This window comes from Coturnix japonica, chromosome 23 (assembly GCF_054131305.1).
Source record: "Coturnix japonica strain WE chromosome 23, WE-NBRP24, whole genome shotgun sequence".
Classification (NCBI taxonomy): Eukaryota; Metazoa; Chordata; class Aves; order Galliformes; family Phasianidae; genus Coturnix; species Coturnix japonica.
Genome location: NC_140685.1, coordinates 5,028,854 through 5,049,956, shown reverse-complemented (window position 1 = coordinate 5,049,956; position 21,103 = coordinate 5,028,854). Strand labels below are relative to the sequence as shown.

Sequence of the window (21,103 nt, the reverse complement as noted above, 5' to 3'; positions counted from 1 at the left end):
GCGCGCTGCCTGGGGCGTTGCTGGGGAGCCGCCATAGTGTGTGACCTCACTTGGGTGGACTTCCGCTTCCGCCCACCATTTCCGCTCTCATCCGCCCTTCCCATCGCGCTCCGTAGACCCTCAGATGACAATTGCGCATGCGCGTCCTCCCCCTGACCTCTCTGCTCCGCCTGTCTCTATGGTCTCCGGTCCTCCAGGCAATAACACGCATGCGTTTAGAACGCGGTTAGTGGCGTATCTTTGCTTTTACCGCTCTGCGCCGCCAGTCCTCCAAGATCTATGGTCATCGGTCCTCCAGTTTCCCAATGGACGCGGTCTACATTCCTCCAGTCAACAACAAATAACAATAACAATAACAATAACAAGAAAAGCAACTTTCACATGCAAAATTAAAAAATAAAAGAGTTCATCCCCGTGATAACGAGTATAATTTAGACCAAGGAGTTCTAAACAGAAGCAGTATTTCCTAATGCTGTGGGAAAAATTGAGATCACCCCACAGTCATTCCAGCCCTCGTTACTGTTGCTCATCACATTTGCTTTGCAGAGCAATATCTGGGCAAAGAATGGAGGCATTAACAGCAATTGATTGCTATGGGTGAGCAGATATTCTTCCTTAGCATCACTGGGGTTAATTACGCCGTAGATTTTATTTCCACAGACAGTATATACTCGTAATCCCTCCAGGAGGTGATTTCTACACATCTATCTCAAGTAATGGCGTTCCACCATCCATCCCGTGGCTTCTGCTGCCATCTAGTATCCTTTAGCATCACCACAGCCCACTCGGCAGCCTCTGACTTCCCCCACCACCTTCCTCACTTGCCCACTTGATAAACTCCCTTCACTGAGGTTTGCTTAGAAGGAGAATGGCTATTAAAAGTAATTTATAGGTACCAACCCTGTCACATTTGCCTCCTCAGACATCTGAGCATCTCTTAGTCTCAGGATAGGGATAAGTTCAGCATCCTGTCTTTACTGGGGAAGGAGAGGGGGAATACATTGACACCTGCCTGTCACATCCCAGGCTACTCCCAGAATGGGGCAATTCATCCTTGTGTGGAGGCCTTGGCTTCTTCGATGCTTGATAACCCCACTCATGCCTTTTCCTTCTTGAGTTTCTTTTGCCGAAGGACCCTGGTTAAAGCAGAACAGCCTCACAGCATGCTTTCTAGTCTATGGTGCTACATCCATAACTATTCAAAACGTCTAAGAGCTATCGCAGTTTTGCAAGCAAGAATTGATCGCATCATACAATTCAACTGCGGTTTTTATAAGGATAGGCTACTAAAATATGTCGCAGATCAACCCAAGAGCCAAAGCGTAGCAGTGAAGCAAGAGCTGGCACTGAGCACAGATACATGTCACAGCCTCCAGCATGGCCAGGAGCTGCAAGGAAGGCAGAAGAAACAGATCCCTTCTGCACTTGGCTTTCAATTGAACAGCAGCCCCAGGGACCCCTGGTTGTTTATGGGTCTCAGGTGGGACCTGCTGGGTGCTCACAGCAGGTAGGGTTTATTATTATGTGCATGTTCCATCCATCTATCCAGGCTTGGCTTAAGGAGAGCAAAAGCACTGCCCTGGGAAGAGGTCCAGAGGGTGGCAGGGGTGCTGCTCCCACCTCACCTGGCCCAACAGGCTCCTCATCTTCATTAAGGCCTCCAGGCACTGTCTCAGTGTTACCTCTGTAATAATATTCCATCTGCTTCATCCAACGAGGTTGGGCTCATTTGGTTTTTGCAAAGCACCTTTGATCACCGTGCAGTTTCCTTATTGTTATAAGCAGAACCTCCACACACATTTTCAACAAACCAACCGTGAGGGGTTTTTTTTGTCAATTCTTCCCTTTCCTTTCATGCAAGAAAGGCAGTTGTAAAAAAGGACTTAAAAAATCTCAACAAGATGGAGGCTGAGAAAACGTGAATACGGCCCACGTGCCTTCATTTCACTATCATCAAATTCACCCGATGGTCACATTTTGGTGCACAAATATTTAAAAGAAAAGCCACAGACAAACAGACAATAAAAACATTACATTGATCTGATGGTTTTTCAGACAGACATTCATAAGGTTAGAGCAGATCTCCTATGTTGGAGACTGTTTCCCTGGAAGACTGTAGAGATGCCTTCTACTATTCAGTGCCCGGATCCGTTTGTGTTTCTTTTCCTGTCAGGCTTTTTTTTGCTTGGCCAGGATCCAGACTTTCTTTCCATCAGGTAATCACAGCAGCACTGTTCTTCTGAGTCTGTTTCTATTCCCCCTCATTGTTTGCTTGATGAGGTATCTGAAAATATGTTTACAACAATAACAGGTCTCAAAGTTCACCTGCTGCTCAGTTCCTCCTTTTGCCCGCTCCCTCCAGACCTGCCCTTTGTACTTTAGCATGCCTACTGTCTTTCTCAGCCCGGCACCCATCACCTCCCATCTAATCACACCATTCTGCAACAGACAAGCAACAAAGAGAGAGGCAGGGAGAGACTGAGACCCTCCTTTTCCACCTCGGAGTACAAAGCAGGTGAGTGTTGGGCTGGGAGACATCGGTATGAGATGGGAAATGACAGCTGTGATGGGGTTCGGCTCTTGGTACCCCTCCCACCTGCTCTAAAGGAGTCTGCTCCTATGGAAAGCTTCCTCCATCCCGTACTCTTTGATGTTGAAGGAAGCAGGTAAATGTTTCTGACGGGTCCTGTGGGCTTTTGCTCTAAGATAAGGCATGAAAGGTTTGGTGGGGATGCTGGGCAGGTGTTGTTCAGAGCAAGTGATGTTTCAGCAAAACTAAGGGCTTTGCCTGGGCATCCCTTCTCAGACACCATGTTGGGTTCCAGGGAGACACTGCAGCTTTTCTGTTGCTTTATCTGCTGGAGCAGCACACCAGCTCCTGCCCATCTGCAAGGTCTGCTCCCAGAAGCAGCTGGAAGTGATCGCTTATACATCATCTTTTCTCCCCCACAGATATATATAACAGCAGGAGATACAAGAAAAGAAGTGACAAAGGAGGCCCCTGGCCACTGGTGACGAGGAGAGCAGCGACAGCCAGGGAATGGTAAGTTGTTATCAGCCTGGAAGAGTGAGAGACAGAACAGGGGACAAGAAGAAAGGGAACAGCATCCTTAGCAGGGTCTGTTGGGGTGGGATGAGGGGAAATGCTTTCAAACTAAAAGAGGTTTAGACTGGATATTAGGAAGAACCTTTTACACTGTGGGTGGTGAGGCAGTGGCACAGGTTGCTCAGAGAGGCGGTGGTGCCCCATCCCTGCAGACAGCCAAGGTCAGGGGATGGGCTGTGAGCACTGATGGAGCTGTGGGTGTCCCTGCTCAGCGGCCTTTAGGGTCCCTTCCAACTCCAACCATCCCATGATTCTATGATTTTGGAGATTCCCAAAGAAGCTGTAAGGAAGCTGTAAGGAAACTTGCAACCAGTCTAAATCTCCCCTCTTTTAGTTTGAAAGCGTTTCCTCATCCTATCACAACATACCCTGCCAGTCTCTCCCCTTCTTACAGCCCCGTTAGGTGCTGAGAGGATGCAGTGAGCATCAAAGACCTGGACCGGGTCTCTTCTTATTTGTGCTGCAGCGTTCTTGGATATTGAAAAAGAATAAAATAGAAATGGCATAGAACTGAGGAAGAGGAAATGGAGTTTTGCCTTAAACCAAGATCTCTTCCGTGTAATGTGCCTAACTTATTAATAATGAGAGATGAGTCAAAGAAAGCCAACTCCTGTCCCCCTTCTTCGTGTCAGGAATTACTCACCTTCCCCTCCCATCTGATACATACCATGTACCTGTGTTCTGTACCTGTACGATACTTCCTTATTTTGTAATATTTCTGAACGCTGCCTATGCAGAAATTCATCTGCTGCCTGTCAGTGAGTTACCAGCCTCAGCAGAACAGCTCAGGGCTCACATTCTCTTATGCCTTGTACCCCAGTATTGACTTGCTCCCTCTCCCCACAGGATGTGGAGTTGCTGGAGATCCCAGCAGAGCTTGCAGCCCTCCTGCATTCAGCTGGAGGTGAGAAACCTTCCCCTTCCTGCACTGTTTTATTCCCTGTTTATTTTCTCGTTTCCTAGCAGTGTGTTACCTATGTGCCTCCTCCGCCTGCTGTCTGTCACCTGGGTCGTGTTTGATTTATTATCATTGCAGTGCAAATACGATATAAAAGCTAATTGCGCTCTGCACGCATTCTTGTTACCTTTTCAGCTCCCTGGTGAGCTGTGCTGATAGAGCTGGTGATAAAGGTGGTACAAAACCTTTTGGTCGAAGCTGTGGGACAGTGAAGTGTTCAATGAACCCAGGTCTCTTGCAGAGCTGGATGTTGGGGTTTGAGTTCCTCATCACGATGACCTCTGATTTAATTGTTGACTTAACACTTGTCAACATTATCTCTGCATAGATTTAATGTTTCCTGCCCCTTAAATTCTACGTAACAGAAATGAAACTTCAGGTGCTCCCCAGATGCTACCTAGGGATAAGAGTCTGAAAGAACTGAGCTGGAATTAAATGCTGTGGTCTCAGGGCAGAGAGGAGATGCTTGCAAGGGGGTTTGGGGAAGCAGGGATGGATTGTGTGTCCCTGGAGCCAGAGGACACTGTTGCTTGACCAAGAGTAGATGTGTGTGCAATAGCCAGCCATGCACTGCACTGTGAGTTGGGTGCATTCTGGCTGCCATTCTGACTGCCATGACCCAAGGTCTGTTTCTCTTGCAGGTCAATATGCAGCACAGACCAAACAGATAACAGAGGCGTTACCTCCAGAAGTTAAGGTCAAAGATGACCTTTCCCTCCCAGCCAACATCAATAGCTATCCTTTCTCCTCCTTCATTAAGTCACACTTCCAGGTGGGAACTCTATTTTCCTTCATTACTTCCCAACTGGAGAAACATTCTGGTTTTAGTGACACCAGGAACAAATCACATATTTTATCATTTTGTTTCTTTTCAGAGGACAGATTTCCCTGCCCCCGGTCATCCCCTGCAACAGCCCTTAACACGCCTGGATGCTGAATACCGGGACAGTGCACTTGAGATCAATAAACTGGTAAGATATGTCTTCTTTAACCACGGCCTTATAGAAGAACAGATGGGCATGAGACAATCATGGGATGGTTGGAGTCAGAATGGACCCTAAAGGCCATCTGGTGCCAGCCCTGCGCTGAGCAGGGACACCCACAGCTCCATCAGTGCTCACAGCCCCTCCCCTGACCTTGGCTGTCTGTAGGGATGGGGCACCACTGCCTCTCTGGGCTGTTAAATGCTGGTGGTGGCTCATCTTACAGTACATGGTGTATTAAGAGAGCAGAATAAATTCCTGTTCCTTCCAGGTATATCTTATACATCTTGGTAGTTCCTCAGACATGCAGTTAAATCAATGCAGTATGCAATAGGGGACAGTGAACTGTTGTATAAAGGCTGGAGCAAGGCAGGGACTTTGTCATCAAGAAAACTACACCTGGAACCACACCCTCAATCTGTAGTGTTGGCATAAGGAGGACAGTAACCTCCTCCTCCCTGTGGATGTGAAACACATCTCTTAAGAACGTGATATTTATTCTCTTAGAGCTGGGTGCTCTAAGGCTCAGAACGTGCTGGTGTCTGCTCTCCAGGTTGCTGCTTCACAACACAGCTCAAGCCAGAAAGCTGCAGCTAAAGCTGTTTCTTTTCCTCCCTGAACACTTGTAGATTCTGCGGTTCATTGGTGACAAGAATCTCCACGGCTGGCAGGAGGTCCTTCTGGGCAACTACATTGCTGCGAGAGGTTTGAACAACAGGGCTCTGCGCAATGAAATCTTCAGCCAAGTGGCCACTCAGACATGGAAGAACCCAGATGTGGAACACAGCCAGCGAGCCTGGGTCCTGATGGCAACATTACTCAGCTCCTTTGTCCCCTCACCAGCACTGGAGAAGCCATTGCTGAAGTAAGGAGGAGAAAAGAGCTGGCTGCTCTTTCAGGGATGTTAAGAGAGATGAGCAATGTGCTGAAGGCAGATGTCCCTTCCTAGGTTTGTGTCAGATCATGGCATGGATGGCTACAATGCTGTTTGCCAGCGCAAGATCTTGACAGCAGCACAGCATGCAGAATACACGTCGTCCCGCATGTATCCTCCCACTCAACTGGAGTGGACTGCAAACAGGAGGAAAGGGAAGATGGTGCTGGATGTTCATACATTTAATGGTAACGTGTGCTTCTAGCTCCTTACCCAGTGCAAAAATCATTGTTCAGAAATGCTTCCACCAGCTTAGAGCAGAGTGATTGGACCAATTGCAGCTGGTTAATGCTGCCATGGGGAATAGAAACACCTGAATCCAGACCACAAACTCTGAAAGATCTGACCCTAATGAGCCAGGCCTGCTCTCCAGGCTGAGGGATGAGATTCTTCTAAGTTTGAGTCAATTTCAGCAGTGGGGTACCCTAGTTGTACATCTCTCTGGGTCTAGTTTTCCTATTACCCGTCACTGCACAGCCTATGCTGCAGCAGCTAATGCCTTTGCTGCAGTGGCTTTCTGAGCCTTTCTTCCTTCTCAGACATTGATTTATGCTGTCCATCGAGTGCTTGGAATCAATGTGAATCAGATGCAGAGCATCTCCATCCTAGCTCCTTGGTGGGTGGGGTGGTGGATGACCCACATGAATCACGATACTCCAGTGGCTTTCAGCTGTCACATTGGAAATGCTTTGAGATATGCTATGAGCAGTCATTACAGATGTTAATGTGTTCACACAGAGCTGTCTGCTTCCAGTCCCTGTGGGTCACCTAAGAAGGGTGTAAGACTCTTCATCTGGGCTCTGCCCATGCACTGCAGAGCTCAGGTGTTGCTCTGGGTCTTGCTGTGGGGCTGTGCACACTGACTGTTTCTTTTATGTACTAGAGGAGAAGTTCTCAGCTGAGGTGGAGTCCTGGATGACCGGGGAGCAGTTTGCAGGATGGATGCTCAGTGCAAGGTACTGCTGGAGGACAGGAGATCTGGGGATGTGAAAGAGACTATAACTGGTTTTAGAGTCCAGATCAGCTGAGGCTGCAGGCTAGAATTTATATGGTCAGATATGGAGTAGCTACTGCTTACCCTCTCTGGCTCATGTTCTCTCCTTGTCCCTTCCATCTGTGTGCATGAACTGTGGGACCCCTGAGGAACAGGGGAATCACTGCTGAGATCAGTCAGAGCAGCTTCAGAGAAAATATTATGACAAATAAAAGTCAAAGTTTGGGTGATTCACTCTTTTTGTTTTTTTTCCCTGACTCTGGGTGCTTCATCATTGATTCGCACCCTAAAGCTTATAGCTAGAGAAGGCAGGGTGAAGCTGAATGCAATGTTTTCCTATTTTCTCTCTTTCCTCCTGCTTTCTCGGACACCTTTTCTCTCCTTTTCCTTGTTGCCAGGGGCTGTGATAAGAAGTCTCGAGGGTGGACTGTCTCCATGCTGACTGGCAACACGTGGCAGGATTTACTGGGCTGTGACTTTGTGCTGGACCTCATTGGAGAGATGGAGGAGGCCAGCAACCCCAGCAGCCTCTATGAGTCCTCACGTAGATACCCCATTGCTCCTGATAGGGACAGAAACTTCCTCCATAACTCTGCCCTGGATCAGTGAGTCACCTCATCCTCCTGCCCATCATTGGTGTCCCTGTCACCCACTGGCCTATTTCTCTGCGTTGTTCTCATCTCACTTTCTCCTCTAGCAGGATCCCCCCTGCCCCAGGCATCCAGGCCCCTGCCTTCCCCCCGCCCAGACTGCCTCCAGGGTCCAGCAGTGCCCATCGAGGTGAGCTCCTGCCCAGGACAGTGCACAGCACTGGGTCACACGTGCCCAGCAGAGCAGAGGGGCAAAAATATTGATGGGTTCCACTCCAAAATTGGACTAACAGGGTCTGAAGAGAGGGGAATGTTCCTTACCTGCCTTATCACCAGTCTCCTCTCCACCCTTAGATTTTGGATTCAGAGATGAGCCGCCGACCCCTGGAGGTTTGGATCACTATGTGGATGATCTCTTCAGCTCCGTGCTACATCAGGGCTCCAGGACACCAGTGAGTTCTCTGATGCTCTCTCTGACTCTTTTTCTGCAGCTCTCCTCTCTCTGTGACTCCTTCTGTCCATCCGCTCTGCCTTTCCTCGGCTCAGATGTGCCTTTGGATGGCATTTTACTGGGAATCCCATCTGTCTGAGCTCAGACAGTGCTGTTTTCTTCTTGATGCAGGATTTGGAGAACAGGGAAAGCCTGACCGGGCGCATGAAGGGAGGTGGGAAGATCGGACCCACACAGAGAGGAATGTTTCCTTCTACAGGTCTGTAAGGGGAGGTGGAGTGCACAAGCAAGCCCACTATCCTGCTGTAGCCTTGCAAGCTGCACGTTTCTCTTTGATTTCCTTTTTCCACCTGAATTTTGCTGTATGATGTGCTGTGTATGAAGAGAGAAACCATTTGTATGTCCCTATAGTTAGTGAGGGTCAATAGAACCAGAAGTACCCAACCAATGTGGCCTTCCCAGTCTGTGATTCCCTGAAAGTCCTGTGCATGTGGCTTTTTCCTCTAGGCTTCTCTGGAATGATGCAAACACCAGTCTACCAGCCCATGCCTTCGATGATGGGGATGCCAGCTGCCTCGGCCATGATGCCAGGGGCTGGTGGGATTGCCCCTATGCCAGGTAATGACAATTTTTTGTTAACTATACAAGGAAAGAGGATCAAAAGGTGGGCATCCTCATGAAGCCTGTACATTAGGCAGAGTGCACAGTGAGCACTCATCTCTGTGATATTGCTCAGGCACCATGGGGAATGATTGCCTGTGGGTATCTGCAGAGATGTATGTCTCCCGCAGCCATGTACGTGCCCCAGCCTGTGGTGCCCACTGTAGACCCCAGTCAGCTGGCAGCACAACAGCAAGCCTTTATCAACCAGCAAGCCATGCTCATGGTAAGTGGAAGGGATTGGGGGGAGAGGTTCTGGAACAGGAGAAGGAGAATGCACTGGTGTACACCCTGGCCAAGACCTGCTTTGCTCATAACATTTGGGATATTAGCAGTAGATTAAGTAGGCGTTCTGTGACTACTCATCAAAAGTAGGACAGCCGGGCTGATGGTTGGTGTTTCTGTGTAGCCTAAAGCTCACGCTTGCCACAATTCCTTCCTCCAGGCTCAGCAGATGACCCTTCAAGCCATGACACTTTCCCAACAACAGCAGCAGCAGCAGCGACAGCAGTGGCGGCAGCAGCCTCCTGAGAGCTCAAGGCCAAGAGCTTCAAGCCCACCACGAAACCAAACCCCAGCCACAGGCCCAGCCACTTCCCCCAAACCCAAGATGTTTCCAATCAACCAAGATGTGACACCACCAACAAAGGCTCCAGAGCCACCAGCTCAGGCAGAAAGACCGGTATGGGAAACAAGCAGTGGGTCTGGATGTCACATTTTGCATTTATTCTCTGAACGGGGTTGATGATTCCTTGGGTCAGAAACTGACCTGGGACACTCCAAGACTAGGTCAAGTTCTGGTTCAGAGTCCAAACCTATCTAGAGAGGATCACTGCTGATTTTAAGGGAGCTATGGAGGTATCTGCTAAATGCTAAAAACCACAGTGTGAACTGCCCACAGGTTTATGACTCCAGCAGTGAAGATGATGATTATCCTCCAGAAACCTTCGAGCAGAAGAGAGCTTTTTTTCAGAGGATGGGTGAGTGTTGGCCACTTTGGCAATTTTACTTATCCCAGGTGCAGCAGCTGTGTTGGGCATCCAAAGCCAGGCTGAGTGGAGCCATGGGCAGCCCCATTCCTTGATGCGAGAGTTGAAACCATGCCATTAATGCTAAGTTTTGGCTATGAGTTTAACAAGCTCAGTTGCCTCTTTCTATGTAGGAGAGCAAAGGATCCTAGTGAAGAAAGTCAGGGCGCCTTCCAAAACCTGGACGCCTCCAGCAAATCCTCAGCCAAAGGAGGTGGAAGAGAAGAAAAAGGAAGAGAAGAAAGAGAAGAATATGACAGAAGAGAAGCCCAGCCCTAAAACAGAGACAGGTAAGGTGACACTGAGTGGAGACTCAGGCTGAGAAGCAGAAGCTTTCCAGGAGTGGGTAGCAGCCCAGGTTACATCCAGAGGAGGAGAGATTCTGGCCTTTTGGGGAGTCTTGGCAGCAGAGGAGAGCAAAAGACCTGTGCTTTGGGAAGTGGGATCCTAAAGTGGGGCCATTAAAGGCCGTGAATGGTCAGCCTAGGGGTGAAAGAGCAGGAAATTCAAATGAGAGAAAGGGATTTTTCCAGTGCTTTTGTGGGTCTGTTGCTTAAAGCTCTCACCCCCCACAGATCCTGCTGCCCCTCCGCCACCTCCTGAGCCAAAGCCAAAGAAACAGACACAAAAACCAAGGAAGGAACCACCAGTAGTGAAACCTTCAGCCCCTGAGTCACGACCTGAACCAAGCCGGGAGATCCGTAACATCATCAAAATGTACCAGAGCAGGCCAGCCCCTGAGCCCCAACCTATTGAGCCTTCCAGGTGAGACAACACCAGCCTCCCAGGATGAAAGGGACCATATCCCAGCACTGCCACATGGCTCCATTGCGGTGACAACCCTGCTGCAGCCCTAGCAATTCCCTTTTGTTCTATTCCTTTTGTCTTGTAGGAGAGTGTCCAAGCCATTTATGAAGAGGAATGACCCCAAAGATGAGGCTTTGGCCAAGCTGGGGATGATGAACCTCAATTCTCCCAAATCAGTGAGTGCTTTCCTCCCTGATCACCTCAGCAGAGAGCCTTTGTATCCAATCTCTATCAGACTGAGTGTGTGGTATGGTAGCAACCAGGTGATTTCTTACTGCATTAGTAGTTGTCTGTGAACTCATACACCATAGTGCTGTCCATCTCAGACTCCAATCTGAGTTTGGATCCATTGAGCTCCTGGAGAACAGCCTGGGGTGCAGTAAGTTCCACTGTGGAATGTTTAGGACTGATTTGGAAGCAACAATTCAGATTCCCCATATTTGGCCTATGAATGTCTTTGCTCCTTGTCCCAGCTGGAGTCTCTCATCTCAAATACTCGATTCTCTGTACCTGGGTTTGCCTAATCTTAATCTGATGATTTTGCTGTCTTGCAGCCACCCCCACTGCCTCAAGAGAAGAAGCCCAAAGGGACACCTCCACCCACCAAGCCCAAGCCAGGATCAGCTTCCAGCTCTATCAAGGAGAAACAGTTGCCTCTGCTGTCCATCTTCAAGGAGCCGTCAAGAACCCCACCAGATCCCCCAGCCCCTCCTGTTCTCCCACCTTTGCCCCCCTCTTTCCCTCCTGGGAACCAAGGCCCGCAGGAATTTGCAGTGAAGGGTGAGTGTTGACGTCACCCAAATGGGATTTGGTAGCAGATAACGAGGGCAGACTCAGCCTAATGGCCCAGGAGAGTCACAGCATGAGCTGTCACTTGCCAGCTGGTCAAAGGCTGAGCAGGCTGTGTGAAATCAGACTGTCACTATAGTTTGAGTCTGGTCCTGCACTCTGAGGCCCTCCTTAGTTCTAACTCTTCCCTTCCTTCCCAGTGCAGTGCAGGATGTCAGGTGCTAATGACAAAGGAAAGAAGGGATGGATGAAAAATGGACCTAAAACCAGAAGGGACCTTTGGGTCCTTTGGGTTACACCTCGATCAAGGTCCAGTCCACAAGATATTTTATTGCCTACTTGAAGCATAGTTCCTTAATCAAAGCTGCAAGTAAATGGCTGGACTTTAGACAAGGGAGGAATGGAGATCAGGTGTTTTACATCTAGAGCCTCCAGGGAGCCCTTTAAGGCAGGCTGAGGAATGAAGAAATGTTATTTGGGGGGCATACAACAAAGTATTTCAAGCACAAAACGCTCTTCAGCATCACAGACAACCTCTCCTCACTGCCCTTCCTTCCCACCCAGGCTTTACTGTAACAGAAGATGATGGGATCAAGACCCAGCTGTATAAGCTAACTGCTGGCGTCAGCTTTTCCTACTTCAACCCTCCCTGGAAAATCTTTCTGCGCAAGGAGGTACGGTTTGTTCGCTGAGTGCTGGCTGCAGGGGGAGGGCAGTGATCCCAGAGTTGGTTAAAATCACTTTATGCCACATGGAACCAGTGTGATGTAACAGCACAAAGATGGCTCAGAGAGGAGATCACATCACACATGAGCTGGGAGTTATGAGCTCATCTGATGGACACGGAATTCCAGGTCCTACCCATGAGACACAGTTTTCTTGTCCTTCTCTTCCTCTCTAAAGCACAAAGATATTGATGAATAAAGTAAATCTGTTGTTACCTGGAGATTTCCTATATAAATGGAACAAATGTATGTCAGATCTCTCTTCCCAGTCCAGACATGGAGATTCAGTCCTGGCAGGAGGGAATGTGGATTACAGAACACCTCTATTTCTGCTACAGCCAGCAACGTCCATAACATCATTATTGCTTTTATCCTCCTCTTGCAGGTGTTTTACCCCAAAGAAAACTTCAGCCACCCTTATTGTCTGAACTTGCTGTGTGAACAGGTAATGTACGACTCAGGGTTGTGTCTGTTTGGAGACAAAATACTCCATAACTGCATTGCATGATTACATCACAAGCCTTCATATGCATCCTTAGAGTCCTTTCTCCAGGTCCATCTAAGTCAAGGCCCTGCCCTTTTCTCTCTGAGACTCAGCCTTTTTGAACAGCCCCAGCACACACAGTGGCAGCCTTTCTATAGAAGCCTGTTTCCCTTCTCTGCAGATCATACGTGACACCTTCTCTGATTCCTGCCTTCGCATTTCCAGAGAGGAGAAGCGCAAGATGAAAGACCTGCTGGGTAATGAGCAGCCCTGTCCCACCTCCCTCCCTGCACCCATGGCAGCATCCAGCTGTGTGCCCTTTGCTGCCCTATAGTCACTGGGTGGGGAAAGTAGGAATAAAGGAGTCGTTACCATCCTTGCCTCGCTATATCCCTCCTAGTGGCGTTTCAAGTTGGCAGTGATGTTCAGTCCATTCAGGAGGATGGGATAAAGAAGAGGATCGTGGTGGCCGCTCGGGATAACTGGGCTAACTATTTCTCACGCCTCTTCCCAGTTCAAGTGAGTCTTAATCTTTTCAGCAGACCCCAGATTTGTTGTGTCTGTGTGGCTCTGGTTCACCTGGGACGTCTCTTTGTGCCCTGCCTTTCTCTCCCTCATCCACCCCACTCTACTCAGTCTCCTTTGCTTCCTGTACATTTCTCCTCTTTCTCCTTGCACGTGTCTTAAATCCTTCTGGAGCCTTCTGGGTGGGAAGGAGCCTTTGGTGCTCAATGCTGTCCTTCTTCCACAGGGTGAAAATGGAAGTGATGTTCAGATCCTGGGTGTTTCCCACCGAGGCCTGCGGCTGCTGAAAGTGGTAAAAGCAGCTGCCTATGCTCCTGAGCACCTGAAGGTCCTTTGCAGCTACAGGTGAGCAGAAGGATGATGTGGGTGGACTGATGGGTTGAGCTGAGTGTTTCTCTGGTTCTGCCACATCTAAATGTGCTCAAGACCTCACTGACCCTTCCTCAAATGACTTCAGCCTTTCCCTTTCCTTCCTACCTTGCACTTTGCCTGTAATGAGTGCTGGGAACAGAGCTCCCATCCCATGATCCATGTCCCCTCGCTCTGGCAGAAGCACTCTGAGCATGCTGGCTGTGTTCTCAGCTTTGCAGATGTGCTCTCGGTGGAGCTGAAGGACAGCAACTCCATCGAGTTCTCTCTGAAGACGGAGCAGCTCTTACTGCACTCTCACAAGGCTCCGTGCATCAAGGCCATGGTGGAACTCTTCATCCAGGAGCTGAGGCAGGTGAGGAAGCAGCTGTAGAGCAGCTGGCAGTGAAGGTGTTTTCCTACACAGACCTGACATGTTCCATGGGGTGGCACAGTCTGAATCCCTCCCATTTTGGGGACAAGATTTGACCTCTCTGCTGCTTTCTCTGTAGGATACCAACTATGTTGTTGCCCTGCGCAGCTATGTCACGGATGACAAGAGCCTCCTCAGCTTCAAGAAAGGTGACCTGATCCAGCTTTTGCCCATGCAAGGCTTGGAGCCAGGTGAGGGGATACGTTCAGCTGGACAGGAAAGTTGGGGTAACCTTTGAAGGTCCTGCTGTACCTACAGAGCCCAGAAGCACTACATGCTACTGTTGAGCAAACCAGAAGGAAGCAGTCTGTTAAGGGCTGGCTTTGTCAGCCTTCAGCTCTGCTGCTCTCTGACTGTGACTCTCACTGTTCCTTCTACCACAGTTATAGGGGGTGTTCTCTACAGCTCCCTGAAGGGAGGTAGTAATGAGGGGGGGCTCAGTCTCTTTCCTCTGGTAATGGTGATAGGATGAGAGGTGACGGCCTCAGGTTGTGCTACTGCAGGCTCAAGCTGGGTAGTAGGAAAAAGTTATTCTCTGAGAGGGTGGTGAGTTACTGACACAGGCTGTCCAGGGAGCGGTGATGTGCCATGGAGATGTGGCACTGGGGAACATGGTTAGTAGTGTGGTTGGAATGAGCTGGGGTTGGGTTTGGCGATCTGAGAGGTCTTTTCAAGCCTATTCAGAGCCCAATGCTGTCCTTTGCCAGTAGGAAGCCTTACTGCTTAGTTCTGTTTGCACCTGCCATGGTTCCTGACTCTGCCATTTCTTCAGGCTGGCAGTTTGGCTCCACTGGTGGCCGCTCCGGTATTTTCCCTACCAGCCTTGTGCAATTGGCTGCAGCCCCTGATTACCTCAGCACCAGCATGGACAGACATGGAGGGATGCAAAAGAGCACAAAAGCTTCCTTTGAGGGCAGGAACACCAACAGGGAGGTGAGTTGTCCTTGGGAAACTGCTAGAGGATCTGTGTTCTGTGGGACCTGTCAGTGTACATCCATGGCCCTGGTAGTGTCTGACCCCTGTGGCTAAGGAGGAAGAAGATGACTGCTTTCAGGGTGAGTTTAGTGCATGTCCTTGCAGGCCTCAGTTCCCAGCCTGACATCAGAGCCCTACAGCATCACATCAGTCCCTGCTGGTGATCATTACACTATGATGGACTTCGCCTCCATCTACTTCCGAGCAGCTCAGTTCATGTGAGTACACCGTGCTCCTCAGCGGGCATACACTGAATGTAGGTACAGCATGGCACTCACCAAGACATTTCTGGGGGTATTTCTTGGATTGGCTCATAGGACGGAATTGAAGGGGACACCTGCTGAAAGGAAGACTATAGCTGATATGGTCCAGTACACCAAGGTGAGCCCAGGCTTTCCCCATGCCAACAGTCAGACTCCCAGCTCCAGCACTGCCTCTAGCTTTGCTATGACATAGCAAAGACAGAGGACAGATTTTTGGCCACACTATGCAGAGGAGCAGGTGACCCCTACTCATCAATGCTGCCTGCAAGACACTGGGAGCTGCTGTCACCTGCAAAGCTTGCAGCACAGCTCTGTGCTGATCTGCCCCCCCAGCTCACCCTCATGTTTGGGCCCTGCAGGTTCCAATCCAGGAGTCTTTGCTCCGGTATTCTGATAGTGAACTGAATGAGCTTGCAACAAAGAGCTTCATGAGTAAGTGTCCCCCAAGGACAAAACGGGCTTCACTGGGGATGAATGGGATGGTTTTGGTGGCTACACATAGACACCAGTGAAAGGAAATAAGCGGGCACTTCTGCCTTTAATAACTATCACTGTCATTGCTGAAAGCATCCAACAAATTGTTCTTTGCCTTGAGTGCAAAGTGTCCAAGAACCCACACTGCCTGGGCTCATGAACCACTTGTCCAGTGCTGCCTACATCCAAGTATTACCCTTTGCTTTGCAGCTCTGATGCGGTTCATGAAAGATCAGCCAAAACTCAAGAACCAGGATGATGCTCAGTGCGTCTACGAAATCCTTCAGGTTTGTGACCTTCCCCTGGGCAAAGTGCTGAAGCAGCAGGGGGAATGAGAGCCCAAGGCCTTTCATGAAAGGGAGAACAGGGAAAGCCATAATGCAGAGCCCTGTGTGAGGAAAGGAACTGAAACAGAGGCCAATTAAAAAGAGGGTGTGTATCTACCTGCACTTGTAAATTGCAGTCTGGGTGAGAGTACAACCTGCCTTCTTCTTTGGGCCTATATAGCACTGCAGAGCAGAGGTTGTGGAACCTGAGCTCTAAGCTGTATTGGGAGCCTGGGATTTCCTGGCAATACTCAAGAGCTGGGAGAGGAAGGGCATGGAGATGAGCAGGAACCTCTCTGATGTTCTCATCCCCTCTCTGATGCTGTCTTCTCCTCTTTGAATGCAGCTGTGCAAGGAGAAGGAGAGTCTGCATGATGAAATTTACTGCCAGGTCATCAAACAGGTCACTCTCAACCCCAACCAGTGAGTAGCAGCACAGTTGGTTCCCATTCATGCATGGATGGAGGGGAACTGTGTGCTTTGCTGCATGCATGGGGTGGTGGGAGGGTGTCCCTTCATGGTGTGTTGTCCCCAGCTGCCTTTACATTCTCCTTTCTTTCTTACTCAAACAGCTGAATCAATCCCTCCCTCACCATAAGAACACTGACCAAGGGCCACCACCTCATGTTCACTGCCACCTCCTGTTGGTGTTCAGAAGGGCAGAGGTTCATTTCCAGATGGGGTGGAGCAGGAATTGTCTCATTCCACAGTTCTTTCTATCCCACAGGGAGAGCGTGCTGCGGGGATGGCTGCTCCTAAGCCTGCTCACTGGGTTCTTCCTGCCTTCTAACATCCTGATGCCCTATGCCACCAAGTTTCTGCAACAAGCCAGCAGTGACCCATCCAGCACCCACCACGGTACGACTGTGTCTGTGTCCTGTGAAACAAATGGCTGCCCTGGGTTTACTAAGGCCCTGTGGTCAAGGAAAGGAGGAAGGATCCAGATGGGGAAACAGTTTCCTCATCCTTTTCCTAGCATCAGTGCTGGATTAAATACAACACAGCCAGGAGGACTCAAAACTATAGGAGACAATGCTAAGCTCTAAACCCACGAAGCTTTTTCTCTTTTCCTACAGATATAGCCAAGAATTGTCAGAGCAACCTGCGGAAAAATGTCATGTACGGGGGCCGTCGTCACCTTCCTTTCCCCGTGGAGATGGAGGCACTGCTGGTAGTGATGGGCAAGGGGTTGGGATGCTGGGAAGGGAGGGAGGAAGGGCAGGGGGTTGATGGGCTCCTGTGTTCACTGTCCTTTGCAGAAGGGGCGCAGTGCCCGCCGGCTGGAGGTGCTGATGTTTGGGGGTGTGGAATACGTCACCCGCATCAGGACATTCACTGTGAGTTTTCTGCCTTACATTTCTCCATTGGTCTGGTCTCAGAGCCACAACAGGGAGCTCCTGTATCCAGCCTGCTTCTCTATGCCTTGTCCAGAGCTGTACTGCTTGCCCTCCTCCTATTCTGGTGTTGAACTGAACTTACCTTGCTGCAGTATTTACTTGCTTCTTTCCTCACTTCAGGTGGCCAAGGAGCTCTTGCAGGAGATTTGTGAGCAGATGGGGGCAGGCGAGCAGGAAGAGATGCAGGAATTTGCTCTCTTTGCCATCAGGAGCACCAGTGATAAAGATGGCAAGTACACACAGACGAGGCCTCACTTCTTCCCTAAAGCATTTTCTCCAATAGGGACTGTTTCAAATAATGTCCCGCTTTTGCTCCTTCCTGAAAGCGGTGTGTGCTGCATAGGGGCTGTGCCCCATTGGGATGGCTGATGCTGGGAGCTGTAAAGGGCAGGGTGACACAGAGGTGTGCAGGATGGCTCCTTGTAAGACTGTGGAGCTCAACCTGCTGTCCCAGCACCAAGACTGATGACTCTTTCTCTGCATAAATATGTAGATAAAATTGTGAGGCCAATAAGAATGGATGAATACCTTCATGACTACTTGCTCGAGGACATGTTGGTCACCGTGAGTTTACGCAGGCTTATCTGGAAGACACCTCTGCACTTTGAGGACAAAATCTATACTGATGTCCATTATGGCCAGGTAAGCAATGAGGACAGTGGGAGTAGTTAATGTGAGAGTCAGTGCGGATGTTCCAAGGGAGCAGAAGAAGTGGGAGGACTTTGGCTGATTGGCTCTGGATGCTCTTTCTGGGCATGACTAATAAATGATGCTAGTGAGCACTAGCCTATGGGCTGTAATGCTCCAGACACGGTTTGTGCATGCTTTTCCCAAATGCAAGCCTTTGCTTTCGAGTGATCAGCATGAGCTCTCTGCAAAGCAGGATGTGGGTCTCTGCAGTCTTGCACTGCCCAGATCTGCCTGGACCTCTTTCTGGTGCTTTCAGATACAATGGGACTACCTGAAAGGGAAGATATTGCTGAGCTACAGTAAAGAAATGGAGATGCAGCTGGGTGTTTTGGCTATGCTTCAGCATTGGGCCAAAACAGAGCAGGAGAGCTCTGCTCCCTCCAGGTATGCTTATCTCAGGGAGATGACTGAAAGTATTATCTAGATAATGAAGGAATGGACAGTCCTGGAGAAGATAAGCCATTAATTAACATCAGTGACTGACTTCTGCCTGTAACCAAGAAAGATTACTTCCCAATCACGCTCCTGATGGTGACCATCTCTGACTCAGTTCCTTTTGTGACTTCTCCTGTGCTCAGGGCCATGAGGGTGCCACATACATTTCCTTAGGTACCAAGAAGAAAGTGTATGAGCTCACAGCTGTCCTTGTAACTGAGATGGAGGTAATGGAGGTAATACCTCCATCAAACCCCCTTACAGCTCCAGCAGCAGGAGTAACAGTGAAACTGCTGGGTGTGGGGAACTCTGTGTAATGTCTGCAGCAGAGGATCAAGACAGTGAAATGTTTTTCATAAAACACCCTGTGAAAGAAACACTTTATAACTCTTCTTCCATGCTTCAGTTCTTACATGAGGAGCTCCTGTTGTCTCCGGGAAGGAGGGATTTTAGGCACAGCTTTCTTCTCTGTGGAAATATGATGTCTCATCCTCTCTGCTTTTTGGCACAGGGAAGAGCTGAAGGAATACATACCCAAGCCCTTGCAGTCCGTAATCAGCACTGAGACTCTGCAGAACCACCTTGACAGGCTGCTGAGAACCATGCAGCCACTCCGGCCAGTGGATGCAAAAATCCAGTTCATAGGTGAGGAGACATATGAGATCTGCCTGAATAGTCCACTCATAGTGATGGAAGCTGCTCTGTGGGGCTGGCAAAGATCTCTGCAGTCTGGAATGGTCCATAATACAGAACTCCTTGACAGCCTTCCTCTGCAGACTGGCACAAGCTTCCAAGCATGATGATCATAGCACAAATCCCACCTCGTGGTAAAAGTCTACGGAAGACTCTTCTAGTCCTGTATGAGTTGTGCTTTAATTGATATTCAGGCTGCATGTCTGTTTGTTGCTCTGAAAAGAATAGAACGTGCATTGAGGCTGCTGGCACTTTGAACACCAGGAGCCAAAGAATGGTGGGAGAAATTGTCAATTGCACTTTTTAATGTAGGAAGTCTTGGGAACACCTGAAGCTTTTGACCACCGTAGGCTGGTGCAGTAGATTACTGCCAGCTTTTGTTTTCTTTCAGAGCACGTGATGAAACTGCCATTCTTTGGCTACAACATCTTCTTAGTGAAGAAAGTCAGTGACAGCACAATCCCTGTGCCCTGTTATTTTGGAGTGAATAAAGAACAGATCATTGTGGTGGACAGCATCACCCAGGTATGCCAAACAATTCCTCCCTCGTGAAGTCTTTAAGTCTTAAGTCTGAAGTCTTTAATGAATCCCTGAAGTCTTTAAGGTATTAGCATTGACTTTTAGAAGAACGTGTGTGCAGGAAGACTCTGTGTCTATATGCATCACAGCCAGTCACTCTGACAACCCTAAGCTGAGAGTTAGGGAGTAATGTAACAGTTGCTATTGCTATCTGCTCTTCTGCAAGTCTACAGATCAGTCAAACAAGCGTGGTCCATGGTAGAACTAAGTGTAGGCCACATTCCTATTAGTTCCAATCCAGAAAGAGCTCTTGGGTCACAGCAGTAGTAGAGCCAAGCCATTACTGTTACCTGGTCTATATCTCAGCTTTCAAGAGACATATCCTCCTTGGCCAGAATCAGATGTATTTGTTTTGTGTCACACAGGAGCTCTGCCTCACCATCCCATTGAAAGAGCTGCAGAGGATGCGAACCCTGCGCCCCACCTCCGAGCAGGGGCTTCCTGGCATAGAACTGAACTATGGCTCTGCTGCCAGCCCCAGGACTCTATGGATCGAGCTGCCCCAGGTGAGATATCAGCCTTGAACTACAGCTTCCTCCTGGCTGTTCAGAAACTGCCCTCCACTGCCCCACTGAGCCTCAGAGAGATACTACTGCTCTCTTCTGTCCCAGAGGTGAATGGGGACACTGCATTTCTGCATTCCCAAAGTGCAGCTCAGTCTCAGAACCTGCCTGGTATTTAACTATGGGAAGTAATATAAGGGAAGATGCTTAATTATGGGAATATTTAGTTATGAGAAGCAGTCGTTTCCAGAGTAGAGAATGACTGGTTTTGCTTTGTGTTTTGACAGGCTAAAGAGATGTATCACACAACTGTTGTCATCCTGGATAAAACAGATTTTCAGCACTAGATTTTGAGAAGAATGTCTCCCCAAAACATCCACATCCATGATCTCAGCTGCTTCCTACAACTGCTACCACAGCGATGGCGTGTTTCTTGATGGACTGGACTATAATGTCACCCCTGGCTGCCCACCATTCAGTCTAGGTCCTCTTCCTTGATGCAATACTTGCACTGGCTGAACAAACCACAAGGCACCCTCTCTACTCCATTGCTTTTTTGTATCTTCTTCCAACGCAGCAGCTGAAGAAATGCAAGTAACTGCCTTCAAGCTACGCACTGTGGGACTGGTTGTTTTTTTTCTCTTCTTGAATTAACGAACATAAGAAAGCAAAGCCAACGTTATGAATTGACTGCACTGGCTGCAGCTGTTCTCCACGGTCCAGCTTTTTCTCTGTATTGATATGCAAGAGGCCCTGTAGCAGGGCTTGTGAAGCAGAAGCTTGTAGACAGCATCACAACTGCAAAGCATATCAGTGTTCATATACAATTGCCACACATTATATATACAGTTGCTTGGGCACAGATTGAGCTGCAGTGGTAAGAAGGTTTACTGTTAATTTCTCACTGACTTAATTATATGTGTATTTTTCCTCCTACTACACAGAACTCAGTT

General features: G+C 49.0%; 2 protein-coding genes across 6 annotated transcripts in view; one reads left to right on the top strand and one right to left on the bottom strand.

The window, feature by feature from the left end:
* The first annotated feature begins 2,949 nt into the window (after positions 1-2,949).
* Positions 2,950-20,604, top strand: MYO15B (myosin XVB). 3 transcript variants are annotated; one of them, XM_032448313.2, is made up of 42 exons: positions 2,950-3,043; positions 3,953-4,010; positions 4,706-4,836; positions 4,940-5,035; positions 5,677-5,912; positions 5,997-6,169; positions 6,865-6,937; positions 7,374-7,580; positions 7,673-7,755; positions 7,920-8,017; positions 8,188-8,275; positions 8,524-8,634; positions 8,808-8,902; positions 9,122-9,358; positions 9,578-9,656; positions 9,839-9,994; positions 10,280-10,469; positions 10,597-10,687; positions 11,066-11,291; positions 11,865-11,974; positions 12,411-12,470; positions 12,691-12,766; positions 12,910-13,028; positions 13,261-13,379; positions 13,617-13,758; positions 13,895-14,006; positions 14,588-14,748; positions 14,896-15,008; positions 15,108-15,171; positions 15,413-15,485; positions 15,738-15,814; positions 16,200-16,276; positions 16,581-16,711; positions 16,930-17,024; positions 17,113-17,190; positions 17,371-17,479; positions 17,744-17,892; positions 18,197-18,324; positions 18,887-19,020; positions 19,460-19,593; positions 20,013-20,153; positions 20,438-20,604. In XM_032448313.2, the coding sequence occupies exons 1-42, from the start codon at positions 3,041-3,043 to the stop codon at positions 20,495-20,497; spliced, it is 4,893 nt and encodes a 1,630-aa protein (XP_032304204.2). In that variant the 5' UTR covers positions 2,950-3,040; the 3' UTR covers positions 20,498-20,604. The 3 variants fall into 3 exon arrangements, with proteins under 3 accessions (XP_032304204.2, XP_085378941.1, XP_085378940.1); XM_085522815.1 differs by having other exon boundaries at positions 7,676-7,755; positions 17,113-17,479; XM_085522814.1 differs by having other exon boundaries at positions 17,113-17,479.
* RECQL5 (RecQ like helicase 5) overlaps positions 19,015-21,103 on the bottom strand; it is a 38,128-nt gene continuing 36,039 nt past the window's right edge. The window contains exons 21-22 of one of the 3 annotated variants that reach the window (XR_014936790.1): positions 19,397-19,538; positions 19,015-19,283 (exon numbers count right to left, since the gene is read on the bottom strand). The gene's annotated coding sequence lies outside the window, so the exon portion shown is untranslated. Of the gene's footprint in view, positions 19,284-19,344; positions 19,539-21,103 lie in introns of those variants that run through there. The other 2 variants (XR_004309253.2, XR_004309252.2) reach the window with 2 other exon arrangements.